This window comes from Sebastes umbrosus, chromosome 21 (assembly GCF_015220745.1).
Source record: "Sebastes umbrosus isolate fSebUmb1 chromosome 21, fSebUmb1.pri, whole genome shotgun sequence".
NCBI lineage: Eukaryota > Metazoa > Chordata > Actinopteri > Perciformes > Sebastidae > Sebastes > Sebastes umbrosus.
In genome coordinates this window covers 24,599,621-24,622,859 of record NC_051289.1, presented here as the reverse complement: position 1 = coordinate 24,622,859, position 23,239 = coordinate 24,599,621, and the positions used below count along the sequence as shown (strand labels likewise).

The 23,239-nt window shown below is 43.2% G+C and overlaps 1 protein-coding gene across 1 annotated transcript; it reads right to left on the bottom strand.

Moving 5' to 3' along the window:
• Positions 1-2,410: 2,410 nt before the first annotated feature.
• Positions 2,411-21,827, bottom strand: cnn3a (calponin 3, acidic a). Its single transcript, XM_037756502.1, has 7 exons — positions 21,655-21,827; positions 7,465-7,586; positions 7,178-7,244; positions 6,861-6,998; positions 6,627-6,743; positions 6,133-6,279; positions 2,411-3,426 (listed from the first exon to the last, which is right to left on the bottom strand). Exons 1-7 carry the CDS (start codon positions 21,709-21,711, stop codon positions 3,082-3,084), a joined length of 993 nt encoding a protein of 330 aa, XP_037612430.1. The 5' UTR covers positions 21,712-21,827; the 3' UTR covers positions 2,411-3,081.
• Between the last annotated feature and the right edge of the window lie 1,412 nt (positions 21,828-23,239).

Here is a 23,239-nt window from a genome sequence, read left to right as displayed (position 1 = left end):
ACCCGGTTGTGTTCAGGCCTGCAGGATTGGTTTGTGTTTTTATGCCTTCCCTTTAAGGGCCCTCCGCGGTTGCCGCGGTTACCATGCTTTTTTGGATTCTCCCTCTATAATTGAGTCTTGCGTTTTCACCCTGGATTCCGCAGGCCTGCACAAAGCGGCGATTATTCCTGAGCAGCGGGACGGGCCGGTGGGGGCTTTGAATGAATGCCATCACATTCTCATGAAGCCCATATAGGCTGCTCACTCTTTGTCTTCAACTCTCTGAAGCCCCTGAGCTCCTGACTGAGGCCACAGAACACACAGAGCCTGTTTGATCCACTCATCACAGTTAGAGATGACTACATTTAACCAGAATGATGCAGCGTGCTCACTGCACCGTCACTAAACAATCTTTATGGCTCTTATTTCGTTAGACAGCCGACACGCTCAACAGCATGAAAAGTGTAGATAAATGAATATGTTTGAAGCTTCTTGGGTCTCTGCTGCATCAAGATTGAGCCTGAAACTAAACGTTTAGAACACAAAGCCTGCAATAGTAATTAGAGGTGTGGACTTTGAATTATGGGGGGAATTTCCCAGACAGGTAGGGTGGAAGGTAATATCAAGTTTCAGTATGGAAAATGTAGGATCCAGTATTTTTGGAGCTTGAGTCATACTAGGGACTAAAAGTCAGGATATACACCGATTCAGAGCGTTCTTTTTAAAATCTGCCTCTCGTTTTATTTTGACCTACATCTGTTTTTAGTGGATACAGCTAACAGCTGTCGGTAGCGGCTGCTAGGAGCAGTTCACGTAATATTTTTCACCATGAAGAGTCAACTTACAACAATCTGTTCAGCTGCATCCATCTCATTTATGCTCGTTTCTATATTCATGGCCATCTTTGTCGATATTTTTTGCGTGGATGTTGCTCGGTAGCTGGCTGGTTCTTCATCCCGTTTAGAAAGCTCTGACTGGACGATTGTTTCTCCAAACAGTGGAAATCTGTCAATGGACACGACCGACCTACGATATGAATCACTGGTGAATCAGAGCTCAGGCTAGAGAAGTCCTTAAAGTCCTCACTTTTCAATCCAAACGACACATATTAAAGCTCAAGTAGGCGAGATTGGAGCAAATATGATTACAAAAAACTTATTTTTATAAAACGGTCGCTATATCGTGACAGTAGTGCATGAAACAGGTAACCTGAAAAAAAAACATGTTCCTCCGGTGTCCTCCGTTGCTCCTAACGGCATCTGCAAGATTTCACAGACCGGAGGAAAGCAAGCAGTAAGAGCTGATCTGAGGTCTGCTCTCCAGCTGCTCTCCTCAGATGCTTTCAGAATCATCTTGTAGCACGGTTTAGCTGTAAAATGAGAAAGTTTGTGACGCCATTGTGAAAACTGGTGAAGGAACGCCAAGTTCTGATCACATGACCGGAGCACAGCCAATAGGAACACTCTCTCTCTCTCTCTGAAATGACCTGTGATTGGTCAAAGTCTCCCGTCAGATTTTTTAAAGCCTGAAAACAGAGCAATGAGGAGGAGCAGAAGTCTAGTTTTCTCTCAGAACCCTTGAATTACAATATGCTGAAAGGTTATTATGGGATTTTTGCCCAATGATGCCAACAATATACTGCCTACTGAAGCTTTAATAAGACAGTAGATGGTGTTTTGAACCAGATGTGCTCTAACCTAACACCATGTAAATGCCATTTAAAACCATTTGATATTGAAAAAGGGTAAAAGGTGGGTCATAGTGGAAGGTGGAAATAAAAACACAATAAATGTAATAGAAAAAACAACTTTAAAGTAAATGGGAGTACACTTGTTGGTGGAAAGTTAATTATAGTTTAATATCCAAAGACAGTCCTGCATCTTATATTACTGCTTAGTAATATCTACTCAACAGTCTATTACTGGGCATCGTACAGTTTACAGTATATTCAATATAAATCAAAGATTATGGTCCGGCCTTCAGTCTCTTTTATTTCATTCTAATTAATGATTTATTTTGTAATATTTGCTCTTTTTTATTGCATTTGCTTTATTACCTTATATTTTTGTGTGTGTGTTTTATTTGAGTTGGCTGCAATTCCCCTTTGGGATTAATAAAGTACTCATGGAATCAGATATATCAGGCTTTGGATACACAGAGCTGGTTAGTAGGATACATTAATAGTTGGTTTGGCTCTCCACATGAGATTTGTTGACACTTTATCCGTTGAGCCTTTTTCATGATAAACCAAATGACCCTTTAACATTGAGTTAGCCGTTATACGGTCTCTATATTAGGGAATAAAGGGGAATGCAGCATGACTTTAGATGTTCTTCTATCTTAACACATTGAAGCCGTAGCATGAGTGCAGCAACTTCCACTAGAGCTGGACATGTGCTATGTTGGTAACAGTAGTGTGCAGACAAGCTTCCAGAATTGAAGAATTTTAAGGCTTTATTTATAACATACCATTTTCTTTATGAACCATATAACAGTAGACTGTTGGGAGACATTGCAATAAATACAGTTCGGGAATACAAGGGGGAATAATATGAAAATAAAGGTCATGTAATGGAATAAGGAAGTGTGTCTGTAAATACAGTCTGAACAGCCACCATAATAAAAAACACTATCGAGTGATTAAATGTAGTAAAGAACACCAGCGTATCACAGAGTGATGCTGGGTTACAGTGGCTGGATACAGACCGACGGGAGCAGCCTATCGTTGAGCTCCTATCACGCGGATCATCAGCCCAGTTTCAGTCCAGGAACACAAACACTGGACTGCAGCAGCTTCACCTGACGCTACACCACCGGCCCATAAAGTTATCACTACTTCAGTGTTCCACCTTTTAAAAAGTGGGTATTAAAAAAAGGAATGCTCTTAAGCTTAAAACACGTTCATCACTGTATCGTATCATCCTACGCCACTACAGCTCCTCGGCTGCTCACGTCAAAGCGCCTATAGGTGAAGAAGGAAAGCATCATTTCATCGTACGCTTCAAGAAAATAAAAATACTAGTGAGGATGGCAAAAGACTTGCTCTGTTGTGTAGTTGATAAAATACACTAGTTAATACTGCTCTGGAGGTGGAGGTCTCCGCTAATAGTCAATGCCCTGGTCGTTGTAATGGGAGTTGTAGTCGTCATGGTAACCCCCGTGGAACTCGTCCTCCTGGAACTCCGCCTCCTGATAGTCACTGTCGCTGATCTCAGAGCCGTTGGTGCCGGTGCCCTGGCTGCCGTTGGCGTGGACGACCGGCTCCGTCGGGGGGGCGCAGTACTTGGGGTCGTAGACCTGTCGACCCAGGCCGTACACGCTCATGCCCCTCTGGGACGCCACCTTGTTGGTGCCCATCTGGAGGGAGATGGTGGAGTTGTCCAGCGGCTGCTGTGCCACCTTCTGGTCGTAGATGTCTCTGCGGGTACCGGGGGCCGACATGCCCGCCTGCCGGAAACCACAACACATGATGAGGGCAGTACACATACTGGATACTTCCCTTGTATTGGATGCTGTATTTTGTACAAATTCTAGTAGATAAATACATTATGTAAATCCACAATTGCATACAAGAAAGTTCCAACTACAGTGGAGGGTGTTGCTGCACAGATTGTGGGATTTATGATATAGGGCTATAGTTGTATATATATTTAAATATAAAGTAGGGATGCTAATTTTGAAACAAATTCTTAACCGATAACCAACCCTTGTTAACCGATTATTAACCGTTAACCCACAAGATTAGTGCCTCGCATGCAGCGTTGCGCCAGCTGCAGTGTATGAGCACAACAGACAACTGAGTCCTCAGTTCACCATCAGGAGAGTTACTGTAGCAGCCACGATGCTGCGTTTAGTGTCGTAGACATGCAGCCACGTTCTCAGTAAAAATCTCCACCGCACCATTTAGTTTAGTTTAGCAGGTTGTCAGCTGTGTGTCTGCCCGGCGTAGACACTCTGTTTGCCCAGATAGCGATTGTCCGACAAACAGAGTGCGTTTTTGTGCTACGTTAGTATCTGTAGCTCTGCTGGTAGCTTCGTGCTCGCCGCCGCTCTATCATTGCGGCGTAACTTTTGCGAGTGTACGACAGACCGTGTGTGTGTGGCGGCGGGGAGTGTGGGGTTGTTGGTGGCGTTCTAGCTGTGAACGTAGGTGTAGCAGTGTGTGTACAGTTTATTTGTTGGTGAATAAATGCTACGAAACTACAACTCCTCCGCTACGCTCAAGCGAGCAAGAGACCGGAGTCGACTTCCTGTTTCTTGCAACTCCGGCTCCGTCTCTTAAGGTGGGCTGTTAAGGTGGACCAGCTTTTCTCCTTAAAGAGACGAGCCGCTCCTCTGAGTTTTTCTCAGCTTTTTAATGAATTATTAATATTTCTTTTAACCGATAGCGTTAATCGGTTAAAGTTCTTAATGTCGGTTAACAGTTAAACGGTTAATTATTAACATCCCTAATATATAGCATTTTGCATTACAAATATTGCAGCGAGCGTTAACATTAACCACACTTGTGACCACTTTCCGCCACTCACTGACTCGCTCTCTCTGCCGCGGACACGCACAGTTGCGCTGTGGCTCATACTCTCACCCAGACACACTCTCAGGTACCAACTGATTTAACATGAACCGGAACTCGTAGTACAGACTTCGGTACCCAACCAGCTGCTGGTGGAAAACTCCGGTGGCGAGCAATCAGTGCACGGGCAGAGTGCACACAGGTAGACAGGTAAGCAGCCCATCCAATCATTACATGTGGGTGGAATAAAATGACTGGACGGTTTATTACAGTCCTGGGATGGCTTCATATACCAGATTTTTTTTCTTTCGTCAGAGCATTTGATTTACTGATTGCTGTCTGAATGTAAAGAGAATTTCAACAAATGTCTTTGCAGAACATTACCAACCCTAGCTTTAAAGGTTCATTCAGACATCCTAAATCGTCATTGCATCATGGGAACTCTGTGAATCGTAACAACATTTCCTAACTTCCCTCTACTTTTTCAGATATCTGTCTTTGAGGTTTCAGCGTCCGATCCAGTGGGAATTTAGTTTGTGCCGCTCACAGCTTTGAAACATTACATGAACAAACGTCATCGGCAGCATCTCTTTCCCAGAACAGCGGCCCTGTTATGTCACAGTCAGACAGACTTTGGCTCTGTGTGAAAAACCCAGCCAGTCAACAGCCAACAAAGAGGGCTCTGGCTAAAAAAACGCAGGGTTGTCCGCCAAAAAGGTCGAACCTGGCTCAACTCAGCATGATGTGTTGTGTACTCACAACATCATCCGGCAAGTTGCTGCAGTCACTTATATACAGCACATACTAAATAGAATTGTAAAATCTTGCGTGAGATGTTACAAAATGCTGTGCAGTGCTTTGGGTTCTGATAAGGCTTCATATTCATGGCTCTGTTGCTGCAACTGGACTTCCTGGATCGTATTTCACGTCTCTCAGGCGTCTAAAACAACACGCCTCCACCTCCACAGCTCCTTGCTTTGATTTAACACAGGGCTGATTCCCGTCTGAACACCCGCTTCCTCAAACTAATCCGCACACAGTATGTCATTTTTCAATGCAAAATCTCAGACAAAGATCTCTGAAATCCTGGAAAAATAAAGCCCAAACTAAACAATCCTCTACATACAGCTGTTTCATCAGGTTCCTACTGTATACAGGAAGTGGCAGTACTACAGTACCATATGTACTGATTCAGGCAGGATAAAATGACCCAATATAAATACTGCAGTAAATAACTTTATCATTTTAAAAAGGGACTGTTTGTAACTTCTTACACGTATAAATCATTGCTGGTCAGTGTCCCATGCGCGCTCGCGTGTTGCTACGCTGTTCAGACTCAGACTCCAACACAAACTACACGGAAGCACCAAATGCTCGTTCATGTCTATGTAGAGCGAGCACAAGCGCGAGCAGCAGGACGCTGACTTTCGTTGACTTAACGGCCACAGGTGTCGCTGTTAACAAGACATTTCTGATTCTTACAAACAGTCCCTTTAACATGGCAAACTAAGCAGTGTGAACATGGAACTGTGTCTCCGAGCTACTCCAGGCATCGTTCTCATATTCAGTATTAAACGGGTTTGGTCTCCTCCAGGGATTTATTGAGAATACAAAGATAGAAGAGGAGCGTTTGTTTTTACCTGGCTGGCTCCTTTGTTGGTTCCCATCTGCAGGCTGATGGTGGTCTGGTCGTAGGGTTTGTCGGTCTGAGTCTTTGGATCATACAGATGTCTTCTGGTTCCATAAGCAGTCATTCCAGCCTGACTCGCACACTTGTTTGTCCCCATCTGAGGACAAAAGGCAAGCGATGGGATCTCACCAAATCCAATCAGTCTAACTTGTTTAAAGTAACCCTAAAATCAACCACTGACATTTTAAATGTTATTGAAACTTGAGTCACTGAAGGAACTGTTTCTTTATTTAAAGGCATTTAAGATGCTTTAAAGAGTCCCACCCTTGTCTTGCGGGAGAAATACGACTCTCTGGGGAAACTGCTGTATCTGTTTATTTCCCCGGCACTAAAGCGGCTATATATAAAGCTACGAACCAAACATCAGCTCTCAGTGACATCAGCCTAAAGCTCTACGTCCATGTGTTGGGCCTTAAGAAGCACATAATCACCCGTCACAGTTACCTGCAGTCCGATGACGCACTGACCGGCCTTGATCTTCTCATCGTCAAAATGTCGAGCCTGTTTGTCTGCATATTTCACCCCGATGTCAAACTTTGAGTCCATACCTTTGGTCTTTGCCTGACAGAGAGGACATGTTGGTCAAATGACCGATTAGATTTGTGTTCATGTAACAACAGAAAACGTGTTCCTCGGTAGATAGACAGCGACACTCCTCTGTGCTCGGCGTTCACTCACCATGCTGGCCAGCGCGAGCAGTGTGGTCTGGACTTGAGTCATGTTCCCGTTTTCAAACAGGTCATTGGCCTCAAAGATGTCATTGGGCTTTAGGCCATAGGCCAGGATAGCTTTGATGAAATTCCCAAGGTTCTCCAGCTGCAGAGAGCAACGGAAAATAAGAAGAAAAAAAAAGGAGTGATGGGGGGCTGGGACGGGGAGTCCAACAAAACCAGGAGGAAGCAACAACAGCACAAATAAAGCTGTCAGTGAAAAGCAGTTAAAGGAGCCGTAACCAATGAGCTTCTGCACTGTTTCCAGTTGAGAACAGCTCTTACCTTGTGCCAGTTCAGCTGTGAGAGGTTGGTCTTCTTTACTGAACCAAGTTGAATCTTATTAATCAGTCTGAAAGGAAGACAAACACCACATGTATCAGGGTATAATGTGATCCATCAACTACGGCAGATACATTTTTAGGACAAATTCTGCCACCACAGATGTTGGACAGATGTTAGACATGTTGCTAAATGTCAGCCTTCACAGAGAGAGACCTCCCTTACTGCTGTAACGTGCTTAGCCATCACTAGCGCTGCATAGATATATAATATATAGAGAGAAAACCTACTCGCAGAGGATGACTCCATCTTTCAGGCCTTTCTGGAAGTTCTCTCCGATAGTCATTCCCGTCACCTCTTCAATCCAGGACCGGAGCTCCTCCTCCTTTTGTGGGTCATATTTCTGAGCAATCTGAAAGATAAAACATCCATCATGTTAAATCTGCATCTAAGAATATCACTAAGAACTAGAACAACTTATTGAGCACAGTTTTTCTTGTTTAGATTGTGTGGATCTGATGTAAAAGAATACATAACAAAATCTATTTCAGTGCCCATAACTGTCATAAACAGAGCTTTTATTTCACCTGAAAGTTTTGTAGAAATGCACAACTGGGATATTTAAGAATAGTGACATTTATTCACAGTGATCGGAGGACAGTGTGGCTGTATCTGCTCAATGTTAGCGGTCCCGGACACCTCGAGGACTTTGTCAACACACTTTGTACATTGTGATATCAGTATATATTAAGATAAACTAAACCTTTATTAATCAATCCAAAAACTGTTTGTGAATAAAATAGCTATATGGGCATGTATGTTATTGGCTAATCCAGCACATTTTATGGTAGTTTATCACGGCAAAACTCAAATACTACTATAAAGTAGTCCCGTTTATTAGTTTGTAATATTGCTCAATACAACGAGATATACTGTATTAAAATAATTGTGTGATGGTTGATAAATGTATAAATTGTTTACCGCTAGTTAAATATTGAGTTAAATACGCGGGACACTGGCAAGCTTTCGAAATTCCCACCGGTTACGAACGCAGCATGGTGACACACTGGTCACATCCAGCAGCCAGTACTACTTGGGGATTTAATGTCACTTTCAGGCTGCCCAAGCCAAATGTGTAAGTCTGTCTGACTCCATAGTAGCATGTCTGCGACCAACACAGAATCTCCTACATTCTGACCTATAATTCATGTATAAAGAGTGAAAATTGTGGGAACGAGAGCAAGTTTTCGAGAAGAAATATTTGAATATTTTACAGCTCCTCTCCACTCTGTGACGTGCGATGTCATCCTGAAGTTGACGCTGTCGTATACGAAATTACTCGAACTACTATTTTTGAGAATATCTCCGGAACTTGCAGCTGCTTCGTCACCACTGTAGCTTTCCAACGAGGCGCCGGGTGTGATCGTATTCCTTTCAGATGGTTTGTAATCCAGCTTGGAATAACAGTAACTGTAATAATCCTGTTGGCCTTCTTCCTGCACCGCTGGGTGTAGAGGTCCTCCATGGATGGCAGCTCCGTCCAGCTGATGTGCTGTGCAGTTTTAACCACAACTGTCATACCAGGCGGTGATGCAGCCGGTCAGGAGACTCTCGATGGTGCACCTGTAGAAGTTGAAGAGTATCCTGGAGTCCATGTTGAACCTCCTCAGCCTACGGAGGAAGAAGAGCTGCTGTCTTGCCGTCTTGGTGATGGTTTCTATGTGATGAGTCCAGGTCAGGTCCTCACTGATGTGGACCCAGAGGAACCTGAAGCGGCCGACTCTCTACTAATGGAGACGGGGGCGTGTCCCCGTCTCTTCCTCTAGTCCACAATCAGCTCCTTTGTTTTACTGACGTTGAGAAGGAGGTTGTTGTCCTGACACCAACATGCCAGAGCTCTGACCTCCTCCCTGTAGGCCGTCTGTGATCAGGCCGATGACGGACATCAAACTTAATGATGGTGTTGGAGCTGTGGGCCGCCACGCAGTCGTGTGTGAACAGGAATTACAGGAGAGTCAGGGTGGAGGACGTGGTGGTGCCTCTCCACACAGCCTGGGGTCTGCCCGTCAGGAAGATAAGGATCCAATCACAGAGGGCGGTGTTCAGTCCCAGGTTCTCTGAGCTTGATGACGAGCTTGAAGGGCACCATGGTGTTGAATTCTAAACTATAGTCTATGAACAGCATTCTCTCACACATGTGTTCCTCTGGTCCAGGTGTGAGAGGGCAAAGTGAAGGTTTAGAGCGATGGAGTCATCAGTAGATCTGGTAAACTGAAGTGGGTCCAGTGAGTCAGGAGGTGATGAAGGTTTTGGCACTTCATGATGGTGAAGGTTAGTGCTACTGGGCGGTACTCATTCAGGCATGATTTTTTGGGGACAGGGACAATAGTGGTCTTCTTGAAACATGTGGGGACTAGAGACTGGAGAAACGACATCTTGTCTGTAAAAACATCAGCCAGATGGTCTGCACACACCTGGAGAGCTCGGCCGGGGATAACATCAGGTCCAGGTGCTTTGCGAGGGTTAATCCTCTTAAAAAGGACCTGTATATATTATTAGTGTGTGTGTGTGTGTGTGTGTGTGTGTGTGTGGGGGGTGGGGGGGTGGGAGGGAGTCCTGGGCCTTTTGTACTTCCTCAGCCGTGAAGGTGTTCAGTTCATCTGGTAGAGATGCAGACATTACCTCAGCACTGCTGCTTTTCCTCTTGTAGCCTGATGGATCTTAGTCCAGCCCACATGTCTCTGGTGTTGGAGCAGTGGAGTTGTGGGACGGGTTCAATCTGACTGTACAGTAATCCTCCTCCTGTTAGCTAGCTAGCCAGCTAGCTCCTCCCATGTCTAAACAGTGTGATCAGCCTTTTAGTGTTGGCCGACAGCATAAACATCCCACCGCCACTCCGCAGGGCCAACAGTCCGAGAAGAACCAGCAGACGGAAACCATCTGCTGTCCGTCTCAGAACAGTCCACCCTGATGTCCTGAGGTCTAAGTTGGTCTGATAGCATGTCTCCTCAATATCACAGTGTGTCCTTTTCTCTCCAGTCTCCTGGGGGCTCACTAGTTTTATAATCATTAATCTACTCCATAAAGATTCACTGAGAGTTACTCATTAATAACCAACGCTTCACTAGCAGTTAGTTCCTCATTCTTTCCCTGGTAACTACGCACATTTTTGTGTACCTTAATGTAAAGTGTTCTCCTTTTTATTTACTGTATTGAAAAGGGATCGCTATATTCTGTAGTCGTCAAAATTAATCTTCACACCTGTAGGTTTTTAACTTAATTTAGTTTAGTTCAAAATATAGAGATGAAAAGTACAGTATAAGGATGTGGAAATGCATTTCATAATGAATGAACCATGCAAAAGTGATCATGGCTCACACACCCCCCAATATTAAATCAATTGGATGCTTTGAAAGCACAGAAATTACACCGACAATGAATATTAGTTAGTTAGAAAAAACATCTGCCTGATTTAACAAGAACTCCGGTATAAACTAGGCCCACTGCCGGTCTTCTGTCTGAATACAGATACAGATCATTTAGTGGGTTGAACAGATACAGATAATGACGTCCCTGTACATTTACAGGTTGGAGCTAAAGGTGAGATCTTCTCTACTCATAATACTCACAACAGCTGTGTCACTTGTGAGAGCATTAATGTGAGGTGTTGTGTGTGTGGAGTCTGACAACACAGAGGAACTCCACTGGATTGACTAGAGAGAGAGGAGGTTTTCTCTCTTCTCTTCTCCCAGCAGTTATTTTAGAGGAAGAGTGCCAACAAGTCTCAGAAAAAAAAAACGGCATTGGAAAAAGGGATCTAATTCTTTTGATGGGACCATTAAACTGATCTGCTGAGGGAAAAATCTGCAAGGTTACAATCTGAGCCAGCTGGAAGGGAAAACCAGACAACCCCCCCCCTCCATTTCATCTCTGTATCCAACAGCATTTCCTGATGACATCACAGAACTGCAGCTCTTGTGGGATGTTCCCGGTCTGCAGTGGTCAGGACCTACTAAAAGTGGTCCCAGAAGGAAAACCGATCCAATGGAAGAGCTACTGGAGCAAAAAAGTTAAAGAGTTAAGAGAAAAAGTGAATGCTGGTTCTGATAGAAAGGTGTCAGAACATAGAGTGAGGAGCAGTTTGTTGCGTATGGGGCTGTGTAGCTGCAGACCGGTCAGGGTGCCCCGTGCTGACCCGTGTCCACCGCCAAAAGCACCTACAATGGGCACGTGAGCGTCAGAACTCGACCACGGAGCGATGGAAGAAGGTGGCCCGGTCTGATGAATTTTCTTTTAAATCATGTGGATGGAAACGAGTCGGAGGTGTTGACTCGGCCTCCAAACTCTCCAGATCTCAATCCGATGGAGCATCTGTGGGATGTGCTGGACGAACAAGTCCGATCCACGGAGGCCCCACCTCGCAACTTATACAGGACTTAAAGGATCTGCTACAGACGGCTTGGTGCCAGATACCACAGTAGACCTTCAGAGGTCTAGCGAACGCCATGCCTCAACAGGTCAGGGCTGTTTCCCCCACCATAAGTGGTCTCTCTCACTTTATATACTACGTAACTAGCTCTGAAGTTCCGTCACTACACAATACTACACCTTCATGCAGGCGTGGAATATTTACGTCTCGGCGACACAAAACGTGACACTGACAAGATGTCTTCCGGTGGACAGGCGGGTCTACTACACGGTTTGCCGTGAGACTTCTGACATAGGCTTACTGATTAAACACATCACTTAAAATGATTATCACATCATTAATTATTATAATAATAAGGGAGGGGTTTACTCAGGCCTGTATTATATTAACCCAGGCTGACCAATAGCTGCAGATCTACCAACCAATCAGCAGTGATTGTTCTACAGTAACTGATAGGTCACCACAGCTGTTTTGACAGATGATGTCGCGTTGCAGCACAAATTGAGCCGAGTTCAACCTCTCTGAACGAACCACCTTACATTTTCTTTGCCGGAGGCCTCTGTGTGCATCACCGGACCAGCGCCATAAAAGTGTTATCTTCCTGGAGCTGAATGGCCTCGGGAGGAGAATATCTGCTATATGTCTGCTGTATGCTTCCATCAGTGGGAGGGAACGTTTAAACAACAACTGACCTGGTGACGAGTACCAGGCAGCTTGAACAGACTCCGAGTCTCAGCCTGAAGTCTGAGTTGACTAATCCTGAGGAGGGAAACTGCTGATCAGAGTCAGTTCAGTCACTCTGAGGAGGTTGAACCTGAACATAAAAAGCCATCATCAATGGAGCTCTGATACTACGAGTCACCATGGCAACAGGTAGATAAAGAGCCTCAATTTAATCCAGTCGACGTAGAGATATTAATGCATGCATCTATCTTTAAAAAAAAAACATCCTGAGTCAGAGCGGGGAAAAGTGTCAGTCATATAATACAGTTTAATTCAGTGTTGTCCATTAATTCATCTTTTACCAGACTTACATTTCCTTAATGGGTGATGAAGTGGTGGAATACATTTTAAATAGATTTGTTCGGCTTTAATCTGACGAGACAAAAAACAGAGGAGCAGCAACGGAAGATGAAAAATATAAAATAAATAGATCAATAAACTCAGTCTGATCCAGTAATAATGTGTTTGGTGATTTAAAGGGTAAATAGAGTAGATGTTAAATAGTTTACATCTGTTTGGATCTTGGCTCAACAGCATTCAGCGATTTTATTTCAGCTACTTCAACAGATGGAGTCAATTTAAACACAGCCAGTGAAATGCTGTTAAAAGAGGTTATATTCCGGGCTGACGGTGACTTGATGCTGTGTGGTATTTGAATGTGAAATGACTGACAGCACATAAAGGCGATAACTTGAGATAGTCTAGAGTACAAACTGTATAATGTGTTTAGATTGTGACGTACAGTAAACCTCAGAGACTGAATGAATGAGGAAATAAAACAGCGTGTCTGGCTCTGTCAGAGGGAGGAGACGGAGAGAAACTCCAGGTTAGGTTAACCATACCAGGATAACTGACCCAGAGTTTAACCTCTCGTTGTTTCTCTCATCTCAGGGTTAAAAAACTCAGTTTAAAAAAAAAGTTTTTCATGGGTAATCTGTGCTAATGTTGTTCCGTAATAACTCTGGAGGTAACGAGGATGTCCTGTTAGCCAGCAGCCACGATAGCTGAATGGAAAGCACTCGGAGAGACGGACAGGTGGTGTTCGACAAAGGTTTGACAAACCTTTATAGAGAAAGAGAGCCAGTACTGACTGTAAACATACAGTATGCTACCCGGGCTAGAAAAACACCGTGATGCCAGATGAGCAGAGTGAAAGGTGAAAGGCGGAGGGCTGATGGGGTCCTCATCGAGGGGTTTCCACTGAAGGGATTTCAGGAATGTGATGAATGCAGCTCAGAGAGGAGCACGGACTACTGATCACACCAGATGGGCCCCCAGGTTGACCTCCTCCTTTTATCTGTGTGCTCTCTCTCTCTCTCTGACAAGAGGAGCTTTCACTGCAGTGAACTGGGCCTAGGTGACTGCAGTTATAACACAATCATTACACTTTACAGGTGGATTTAGAGTACAGACGCCTCTGAATGGAAAAGAGGAATATAAATCTGTAAATCCAGAAGTCTGTCAGGTAAATGTATCCAGCTGTGAGCGGTCTGCGGTACTTTAAATAGAAGATAAAAAGGACAAAAGTAAAGCACAAAAGTAGCAGCAGCAGAGTCTGACCGTGACCTACAATTACTGACAAGTCCATTATCAAAACTGTATCGCAAATCCCATCAACCCAGCACATGATGTCACCTTACAAACAACAGCAGTTGAGAACACAGTCCAACCACAAAGTCCATTGAACTCTGGAGCTTTTGATCATTATCACGTGAACTTCATCAGTAGATGTTTACCAACTTTACATGAAATTGTAGATGTCCAGGTTTTTTTTCCCAGAGCAGCTACTAAATGGACTTTGTGGTGAAACAAGGGGTTTTCAGCTGTTTCCAAGGTGAAGAATAAACTTTGAATCTCAGCTCGGTGGACACGAGGTTCTTAAAGGAAAATAAAGGGGACATTTAAAACACCTTCATTCCCATGAGATTGTATTCTCAACAATCTACGTGCTTGTTCCAGTTGAGACACATTTCTGTGTTACAAAAGACATTAAATCACCATAAATAAGTAGAAAAGCTGTCACACTGCTCACTAGTTCAAGACAGTATAATGTAGCATGTAGCATTGTTGATCTGCAGTTCTTCCACATACAGTTAAACAAAATGAAAGAGGTTTTCCTCTGATACAAGCAGGATTGGGCGATGTGACGAGATTATTGTTCAACATGGTATTGGTCGGCCACGATGATGGTCCTCACCTGTCCACCATAACAAGATGATATTCAATTATGCAACACCGGTTATGAATTTGGCCCTATATTCAGTCTCTCTCTCTTTCTCTGTGCTCGGCGATGTAGGCTACCCACCCGACCCGTCGTGAAACACGGACTAAAGAGTCTAATGCATGCAAAAGTCAGAGGGTGCAAGCAAAACCCTGTGGCGCAACGAAAGTGAGGGCTGGCGTGCGCCGGCTGAGGTGGGATCCCGGCCCCGCGGGGTCGGGCGCACCATTGGCCCGTCTCGTCCGCACCGTCGGGGAGGTGGAGCGTGAGCGCGTGCGATAGGACCCAAAAGATGGTCACGCTGCCGTAAAGGGGTATCGGGGCTGTTGTATTGGAGCCGTTTTGCGAGTACGAGTACATGAGCACAGTATCGGACCCGATACCCGATACTGGTATCGGTGCATCCCTATTGGAAAAGAAATGGTTTCTATCTGTTAAAAGCCAGTTTCAAGGAAATGGTGAATACATTAGATCGCCAATATGACTTACCAAGCCTCGTCAGTCATTTAAAATGTAAATTAACCTATCAAACAGACTTTTCACTATTCACTCAGTTCTTATGATAAATTTCTCATGTTGGAAATTGCGTGGACTTGCTGAGTGACGATGTTTCGGGATGTCAATCAATCACGCCACACATCGTACTTTAGTTTAATTAACTTAGTTCACAGAAGAGCTGTTAAAGGTAAATATCAGCCAAAATAAAAAGTCTTTCTTTACGAGTCATACAAAGTCATATATTATAATTTAGGAGCATCTTCTCTGTGACGTGGATCCCAGATCTGTTAAACTGAGGAATATGTTAATGGAATCTGGCAGTCAGGGTACTCTAAGAACTCCAGTGTGTATTTTTGGACCAATGAGCCAGTCCCTGATGTGGGTGACATTATTGGTTGCATGTGAGGCGTCTCAGGGAAGATACGGGTCACTTCAGACATGAAGGTGAACAGTCTAGACAGAAGGAAATCAGAACTGAGCATTAAGCCCTGTAATGTGATTGTAGCTTTAGATTCTCAGGGCTGTGACACAGCACTGGTCTTTGGTCCTTATCGAGTCCCAACACTTTGTTAGCATTACAGTGAAACTTCGTGTGTCATCCACAGGACTCCCTGCTGCTCTGAGTGAAGTCACTGTTTTAAGTCATTAAGGTGAAAAGGGAAATCAGCAGTGGTGTAAGTAGCAATTCTACAGTGTAAAAATACTCTGTTACAAGTAAAAGACCTGCATTCAAAAGTAGCCTTTCAGCATCAAAATATACTTCAAATACCAAAAGTAAAAGTACTCATTGTGGAGAGCAGCCCATTTCAGAATCATACGTTATATTATTGACTTATAATTATTGATGCGTTTATGTGTACATCATAGTCATGTTGCAGCTGGTAAAGGTGGAGCTCATTTTCATTACTTTATACGGTATACTACTGTGCTTGGTGGCTTATATTATATATATTGATACAAAATATAAATAAGCAAAGTAACTAAAGCTTTAAAATATGTACTGTAATATGTAGTGAGGTGAAAAGTACAATATTTGCCTCTGAGATGCAGTAGAAGTAGCCTATAAAGTAGCATCAAATGGGAATACTAAGTTAAGTAAGTACATCAAAAGCGGCTGGGATCCGCCCGGCTTTCAGCTGCCGTTCGGCTGGAACTAAGCTGGGGGAGGGGAAATTCTAGGTGGCTGCATGAGAAAACAGTCATATACATAGAATATATCCATGTTTATTAAACACGTCACACTATAGTTGTAGCTTGTTGTAGCTACTAAAGTTATTAAACTTGTTTTTCACAAGCTGCTCGATCCAAATACTGATGCAAAAATATGAAATTGCTTAAATTATTGATGTGATATAAATGAAACTAGGAGAACATGACTCCTGAAACTGATGTGACATGATCAGCTAATAGCTTTTAAAATATTGAATAATAATTTAAAATGGTACCAGTTTTTCTTACCTCAACATATACCATCATACTTTGAACAGTGACTTCCAGGACAGTAGGTTTACTAACTAGGCTACACAACTTGGTTCCATCTTCTTATTTCTGACCAAAGAGCTCATTTCTAATAAATGCCAGTTCTACTACTGAAAGTATTTTCCAATGGATGACATAGTGTTTAAATGATAACTACACATTAAAACCTCCCTCCCAACCATGGATGAATGAAGGAGAACTGTGTTAAAAAGTTGGACTCTGGACTTCAGGGAAATAGCGAGTGAGGAGTCGACATGTTTGCCTCCTGTTACCACACTTTTAAACTTCATCATTTAAAACACTTTAACATGTCTCTCTAACATTTTGCAACTTCATCATGAAACAGTTGAGTGAGCCTCACAAATAAACGGCGTCTAAATCCACAAAGCAGACTAACAAAGAGCCGCTAGCAACATTGATGTGGCCGCGTCAGCCAGCTTGAACCACGAGGCGGCTCACCGGTAGACTTAAATACGGCCATCTCCGTCCTCCAGTCTAAAACTGATCTGGTGCCAGCGACTGTGTCCAACCATGGGCAGGTACTAGGGATGCACCGATACCACTTTTTTTCAGACCGAGTAAAAGTACAAGTATTTACATTTGGGTACTCGCCGATACCGAGTACCGATACGAGTACTTCTCTGTGCCAAAAGACCCTCGTTAACAGCCAGCTGGAGGCTGTGAGTGACACGACAGGCTGGGGAGTCCCGCATACGAGGCGGTGCACCGAGACCGGCTCTAGGTAGACTTGGGAAGGCTCGGGGCGAAGGTGGCTCGCGGCCGCAGCTTTACTGCGCTCCCCGTCCGGACCTCACCGCACTGTGGACAAAGGGCTCGCTGCGCCTTCTCCCGCCGGGTCGGGGCCCCCTGCTCCCGGTGCGACTGTCGACCGGGGCGGACGGTCTTCAGTGCGCCCCAACCGCGTTGTGCCGCCAAGGTTGGGCCCGGCCTACGTAAAAGGCGCCAGGGGTCTGCGGCGATGTCTCCAACCCACCCGACCCGTCTTGAAACACGGACCAAGGAGTCTAACGCACACGGGAGTCAGAGGGTGCAAGCAAAACCCTGTGGCGCAATGAAAGTGAGGGTTGGTGTGTGCCGGCAGAGGTGGGATCCCGGCCCAGCAGGGTCGGGCGCACCGTCGGGGAGGTGGAGCACGAGGACCCGAAAGATGGTGACGGGAGGTTAATGTCACGCTGCCGTAAAGTGGCATCGGTGCCGTTGTATCGGAGCCACTTTGCGAGTACGAGTAAACAAGCACAGTATCGGACCCGATACCCGATACTGGTATCGGTGCATCCATAGCAGGTACCCGTGGATCGGGGTTACACCGGTTGGTGGCTGCGCCTGCTTGACACTCACTGCTACCATCTTTATTATCAGCCCATATTTTATTAACATTACCATCACTGCTATTATTAACAGTAGTAGTCATACTTCTATTATTATTTCTGCTATCCCTCCCTTCCTTTAGTCTGACACATTATAGAGGCATTTAGTAAACTCTCTGGTTGTAAACTTAAACTCTGGAAAAGTGAATATCTCCGTATTATTAACTCCCTCTGTGAAAACGTTCCCCAGGCTCTCCTTCCTTTTAGAAATGCCACATAAGTATTCAGAGACCTCGGAATCATTTACAGTCTTTGATCAAACTTTATGCTAGTTGTTGGAAAGCTACTGCAGTGCAAGATTTAACACAGACCAATCACCAACGCAAGACTAGCCAAGATAAACCCTGACAGAAGTGATCCATTCAACAGATGCAAACAATCACCCCCCGACTATATGCACATGTTTTGGTCATGCTCACAGTTATCACTTTTGGCCTGCAATGTTTGATACACTTAGTGGGGTCTTGGGTAAAGTAGCAGACCCCGACCCCCTCACTGCAGCTCACTGCAGCTGAACTGAACTTTCAAATCAGAGCAGACACAAGCTAGTTTAGAGAAGAAAAAGTGTATTCAGAGTTTCCCCATGTATGCATTCAACAGCGGTACGGCGTCGCTGCAACATGAAAATCTCCACAAACACAATAAAGTTGCTATCTCTACTTTAAGCAGCCAGAGTTGGAGACGAGCAAGGGTCATACATTAAGCATTGCATAACATTGACACCGTTTCCGACGCTCTACCCAAAACTATTAAATTCCACACTGTGCCAACTCACACACACCCAAAGCAATGAGTTCACCACAACGTTTCATAAATCTGCTGTCAAAGTTTTTAGGGATGGACCCGAGTATTCTTGGGATTCATTCCTTGGCTAGGTATAGATAGATATGTATGGCCCGAGCACTGAAAAACGTTGTGCAGCAAAGGCCTTTTTGAAACTGAAGGAATTATTATCGGGCCTATTATTCCTAAAAATGAATCATATTTTTGAGGGGCTTACAATGCTCGAAAAAGTAGTGAAACTTTGTACACATATCAGACGTGGCGAAAATGTACATGTGATACGGGCCAAACTTCTTAATGTTGGTTAAACGGTTAATTATTATCATCCCTAATCATGATCTCAATATTGATCAAAATAATCATGATTATAATTTTGCCCATAGTCATGCAGCCATATTTCTTATGTACATGTCTCAAATATAAAGACATAAGAATAAAATATTTCCAGAAATTTGAAAAAGCTATACCTGGTTTCACTCTGAGGACACAAAGTTTTCTGTTTGTTGGGGGAACATATGGCATGGCTAGCAGCTAAATATGTCTTCTCCTGCCAAAGTATGTAGAGAAAACACATGTTATATTTGATATAATAAATAATATGTATAGCCTTATTGATCTTCTAGACACATATTACTATGTTGAGGGACTTGTACAGTATTTGTTTGTTATCTTCATGATCACAATTATCCTATGTTTACTTTCATTATTATTATCAGATGTATGGACTCTTTCTTATTTCCTTCTTGGTTTTTTTCCCTATGCTTCAGCAACACAGATGTATTGATTTGTCATTTGAAATTAAAATGCTAAAATAGTTTGCCAAATGTATCGGGCGGCTGTTAATATACCTGGGTTTCCCAGCTTTGAATATTCGTTGTGATTACTACCAAAGCTCTGGTGTCCAAACAAATGACATTCGGGACCCGAAAAGCCCTAAAAATGTCCCCACTTGTGGTCCCACGGTAGAAACGTCGGTAGCAAACAATGGATCAAATTCCCGGTTTATTAATGAATGTTAGGCCTGTGCCTAGATAGGGTGGGTTTTTATAGGCTATATTTTCTGTAATGATATGATCAGCTGAACTACATTTGTTTGTATCGTATGTTTATAACATCATACGCCAACAAGAACCTATGTGATTATGTTGACAGCGCAACAAAATGTAATTTGAGACTTGCAGATTTGTAACTGAAGTACAATCTTGAATCAGTCTGCACTTACAACAACAATCTTCCCTTTACTGTAGCACTGACAGCAGATATGATGTTCCTTATGATGGATCATCACAAATCATATCTCAATACCAGTCAAAATAAACACAATTATGTATATATTTTTTTAATCATTCAGCCATTGAAGTGATGGATTTGAAAATAACAGAAATTACAGTATGGTTTAAAATGAACATTGATTTAAGTAGCTAAACTGTATCATCGTCCTTCTTTTAGTTCTCTTCAGATAAGCTTCTCTAGGCAGAGCTGTGTCTCTATAATGTAGATTTATGTAGCCTAATGTAGCCCCATGTGATCAACATGCACTAATGTACAGAGATCTTCTGATGATAACATCCTACTACCAACAATCTGTCTAGTCCAGGGGTCAGCAACCTGTGGCTCTTTACCTCCTCTCCAGTGGCTCCCGGTGGATTTTTAAAAATGGAAATGAATAACATCATCATTGTTGTAGGTCTATGGTACAAAAACGGAGTATTAGGGCCACATTGAGGATAAAAAAATAAATCTTGAGATTTAGAGAATAAAGTCATAATATTATAGAGTTGTAATTTTACGTGTTTTCTTTTTTTCCCGTAAAGTTGTTACTTTATTCTCATATTACGACTTTTTTTTTCTCGTAAAATTATGACTTTATTCTGGAAATCTCAGATGTTTCTTCCCTCAATGTGGCCCTAATACTCTGTAGTACATTTGCACTTTGGCCCTCACTGCATTAGACTGATATACTATATACTTTGACTATAAACTGTGTTACCTTCATCACAATGCTCAAATGTTTTGCGGCACCAGACAGATTTTTTCTTTTGCCTAAAATGTCTCTTTTGATAGTAAAGGTTGCTGACCCCTGATCTAGAATAACTCTGATAGACACTTTTCATTTCATCTTTCTTTATTATAAAGAATAAAACTGTTTTACAGTGTGGCCTCCTGTTGCACTGCTGCATATTTTCCCTAACTAGTGTTTTTAATAATAGAAAGGCCTCTCATCATCATCATCATCATCATCATCATCATCACACTACTGCTGGTGGCAAACTTCTAAAACTACGCAGAGAACAGAGAGAGTCCATCCATCCAGCTGGTCCGGCTCCTCCCTGCACAACAACACATCCTATCTGGTTTATATCACATTAAAGATGATTTACAATGAAACACACGGTGCATCAGATCACCAGCTGGAACTCCATGAGTATAGTTGAACAGTGCTGCCTGCAGTGATCCATCCAGCCCAGAAACAAAGAGTGATGTCAGCCTGTTTCCAGGCTGAGGCCTGCTGGCTGCAGTCAGTCAGTCAGTCCTCACCGTGGAGCTGCTCGGTGAGGCCTGCTGGCTGCAGTCAGTCAGTCAGTCCTCACCGTGGAGCTGCTCGGTGAGGCCTGCTGGATGCAGTCAGTCAGTCAGTCAGTAAGTCCTCACCGTGGAGCTGCTCGGTGAGCTCGTCTCCAGACCGACACACGGTCACAGTTTAGCCTGAATCCTGCGCTAACATCTAGCGTGTCTTTCTTCCAACTTTGTTGGTGTGAAGTGAAACTTTTACGGGTTCTAGTTGATGTTTAATCAGCTCTCAGTGTGTCGCAGAGGACTGACCAGCTCTCAGTAAACTTTAAGCAGCCTTAGCTGCTAATAAAGGGACATTAAAGACACTTAAAGTGGGTGTCTCTGGAGCAGCACGGAGCCTTTGTTAACTTTTTCCCTCAGAAAAAAAATAAAACTTTGTACTCACTTTGCTCCTGACTTCAGCAGATAGTCCATAAGATGGTCCTTTATTAAAATGGGTCATCTTCTTGGTTGAGTATCCTCAGAGAACCCGGACCAGGACCAGGAGGACTAGTATTCCGTGAGAGAACCACCAGAGACTGGTGGAGACTGGAGTCTGGACTATCTGGAGGACTCAGATTGCAGAAAACATCCAATGATTGACGGGGGGGCAGCAGCCAATCAGATCCTCCGGTTCCTCCAGGCTCCGCCCCCTGGTGCTGTTAAACTAGGCTGTGGGTCAGGCTCTACTGCAGCTCTCTAGCACAATACAACTATCACTGACACACAGGTACTGAGTGTTGTTCAGGTACAACACTGACTGCTGACTTCACTTTGTTCTTGGTCTTTCATTTCAGGGTCACATCCATATCACATTATTTCATTGAAGTCAGTGGAATGAGGTGCAGGCTGCATGATGAGCTCGGAGGGAGATACTTATTCTAATTGTTTGCATAACAATGTTTGACTATGATTGTGAGACAGGCTGCAGGTAGAGGTTCACGGTGACTGGATAAAATCTTTAGCAATGTAAACCAGTAAGATTCAGAATTATGGCAGCTATAAAATATTTCATTTAAATGAAATATGACCATCACTGTGAGGCCCGCGCCCCATTGGGATCATATTGTCTTCATTTTTTCATTTGTTTTGTTTGTGTTTTGGAGTCTGTACATATATATATATATATATGTATATATATATATATATACACAATATTATGGCGTGCCATAAAATATATATATAAAAAAATAATATATACATATATAAATATATATATATATAAAAAATATATATATAAAAATATTATGGCATGCCATAAAATATATATATATATATTTAAATATATATTACAACATATAACAAATATATATATATATATATACCCCAACCTCCCGTCTGTATGCAGACTTGTCACCGTTCCTCCTTTTTATATATATATATAATATATATATATATATAAATGTATATATACAGTATATTCTATAACTCTGGACTTATCATCTCCAAGGGTCTGAACCGATGTTGCTCTTTCTGATCATTCCTGTGTTTTCTCAGAGAGCTCTATCTCTGTTCAAACAGAAGTCATCACAGAACAGTATTTCACTGAAAACACCAGTGAAACGTTTTATTCAGGTTCCCTCTTCCTCTCCTCTCCTGGGTCTCAGTCAATGAGCTCGTAGATCATTTCAATTCTAAAATTACAAATGTTACTGATGCTACTGCACCCACTGAGGCGGTGGATGCTGTCTCTGGTGAGAGAGGACCTCCATGGTCAAATGCCACGCTGGTAAGAACAGAAAAACACAGGTGGCGAAAAGCAAATCTCCAGCTTCATTATGACATCTATAAAGAGAGACTTTGCATTTATATTATTTGGAACTGAGATACAAAAGGCGGTCCTTTCTTCTCTGACATCATCACCACAAACTGTAATAATGCACGTGTCTTGTTTGTTATTGTTGACAGACTAATACCCCTTTCACACCGAGGACTCAACCAGGGTTGAACCAGGGTTGGTTGTGTGTATGAAAGGGTTAACCCAGACCCAG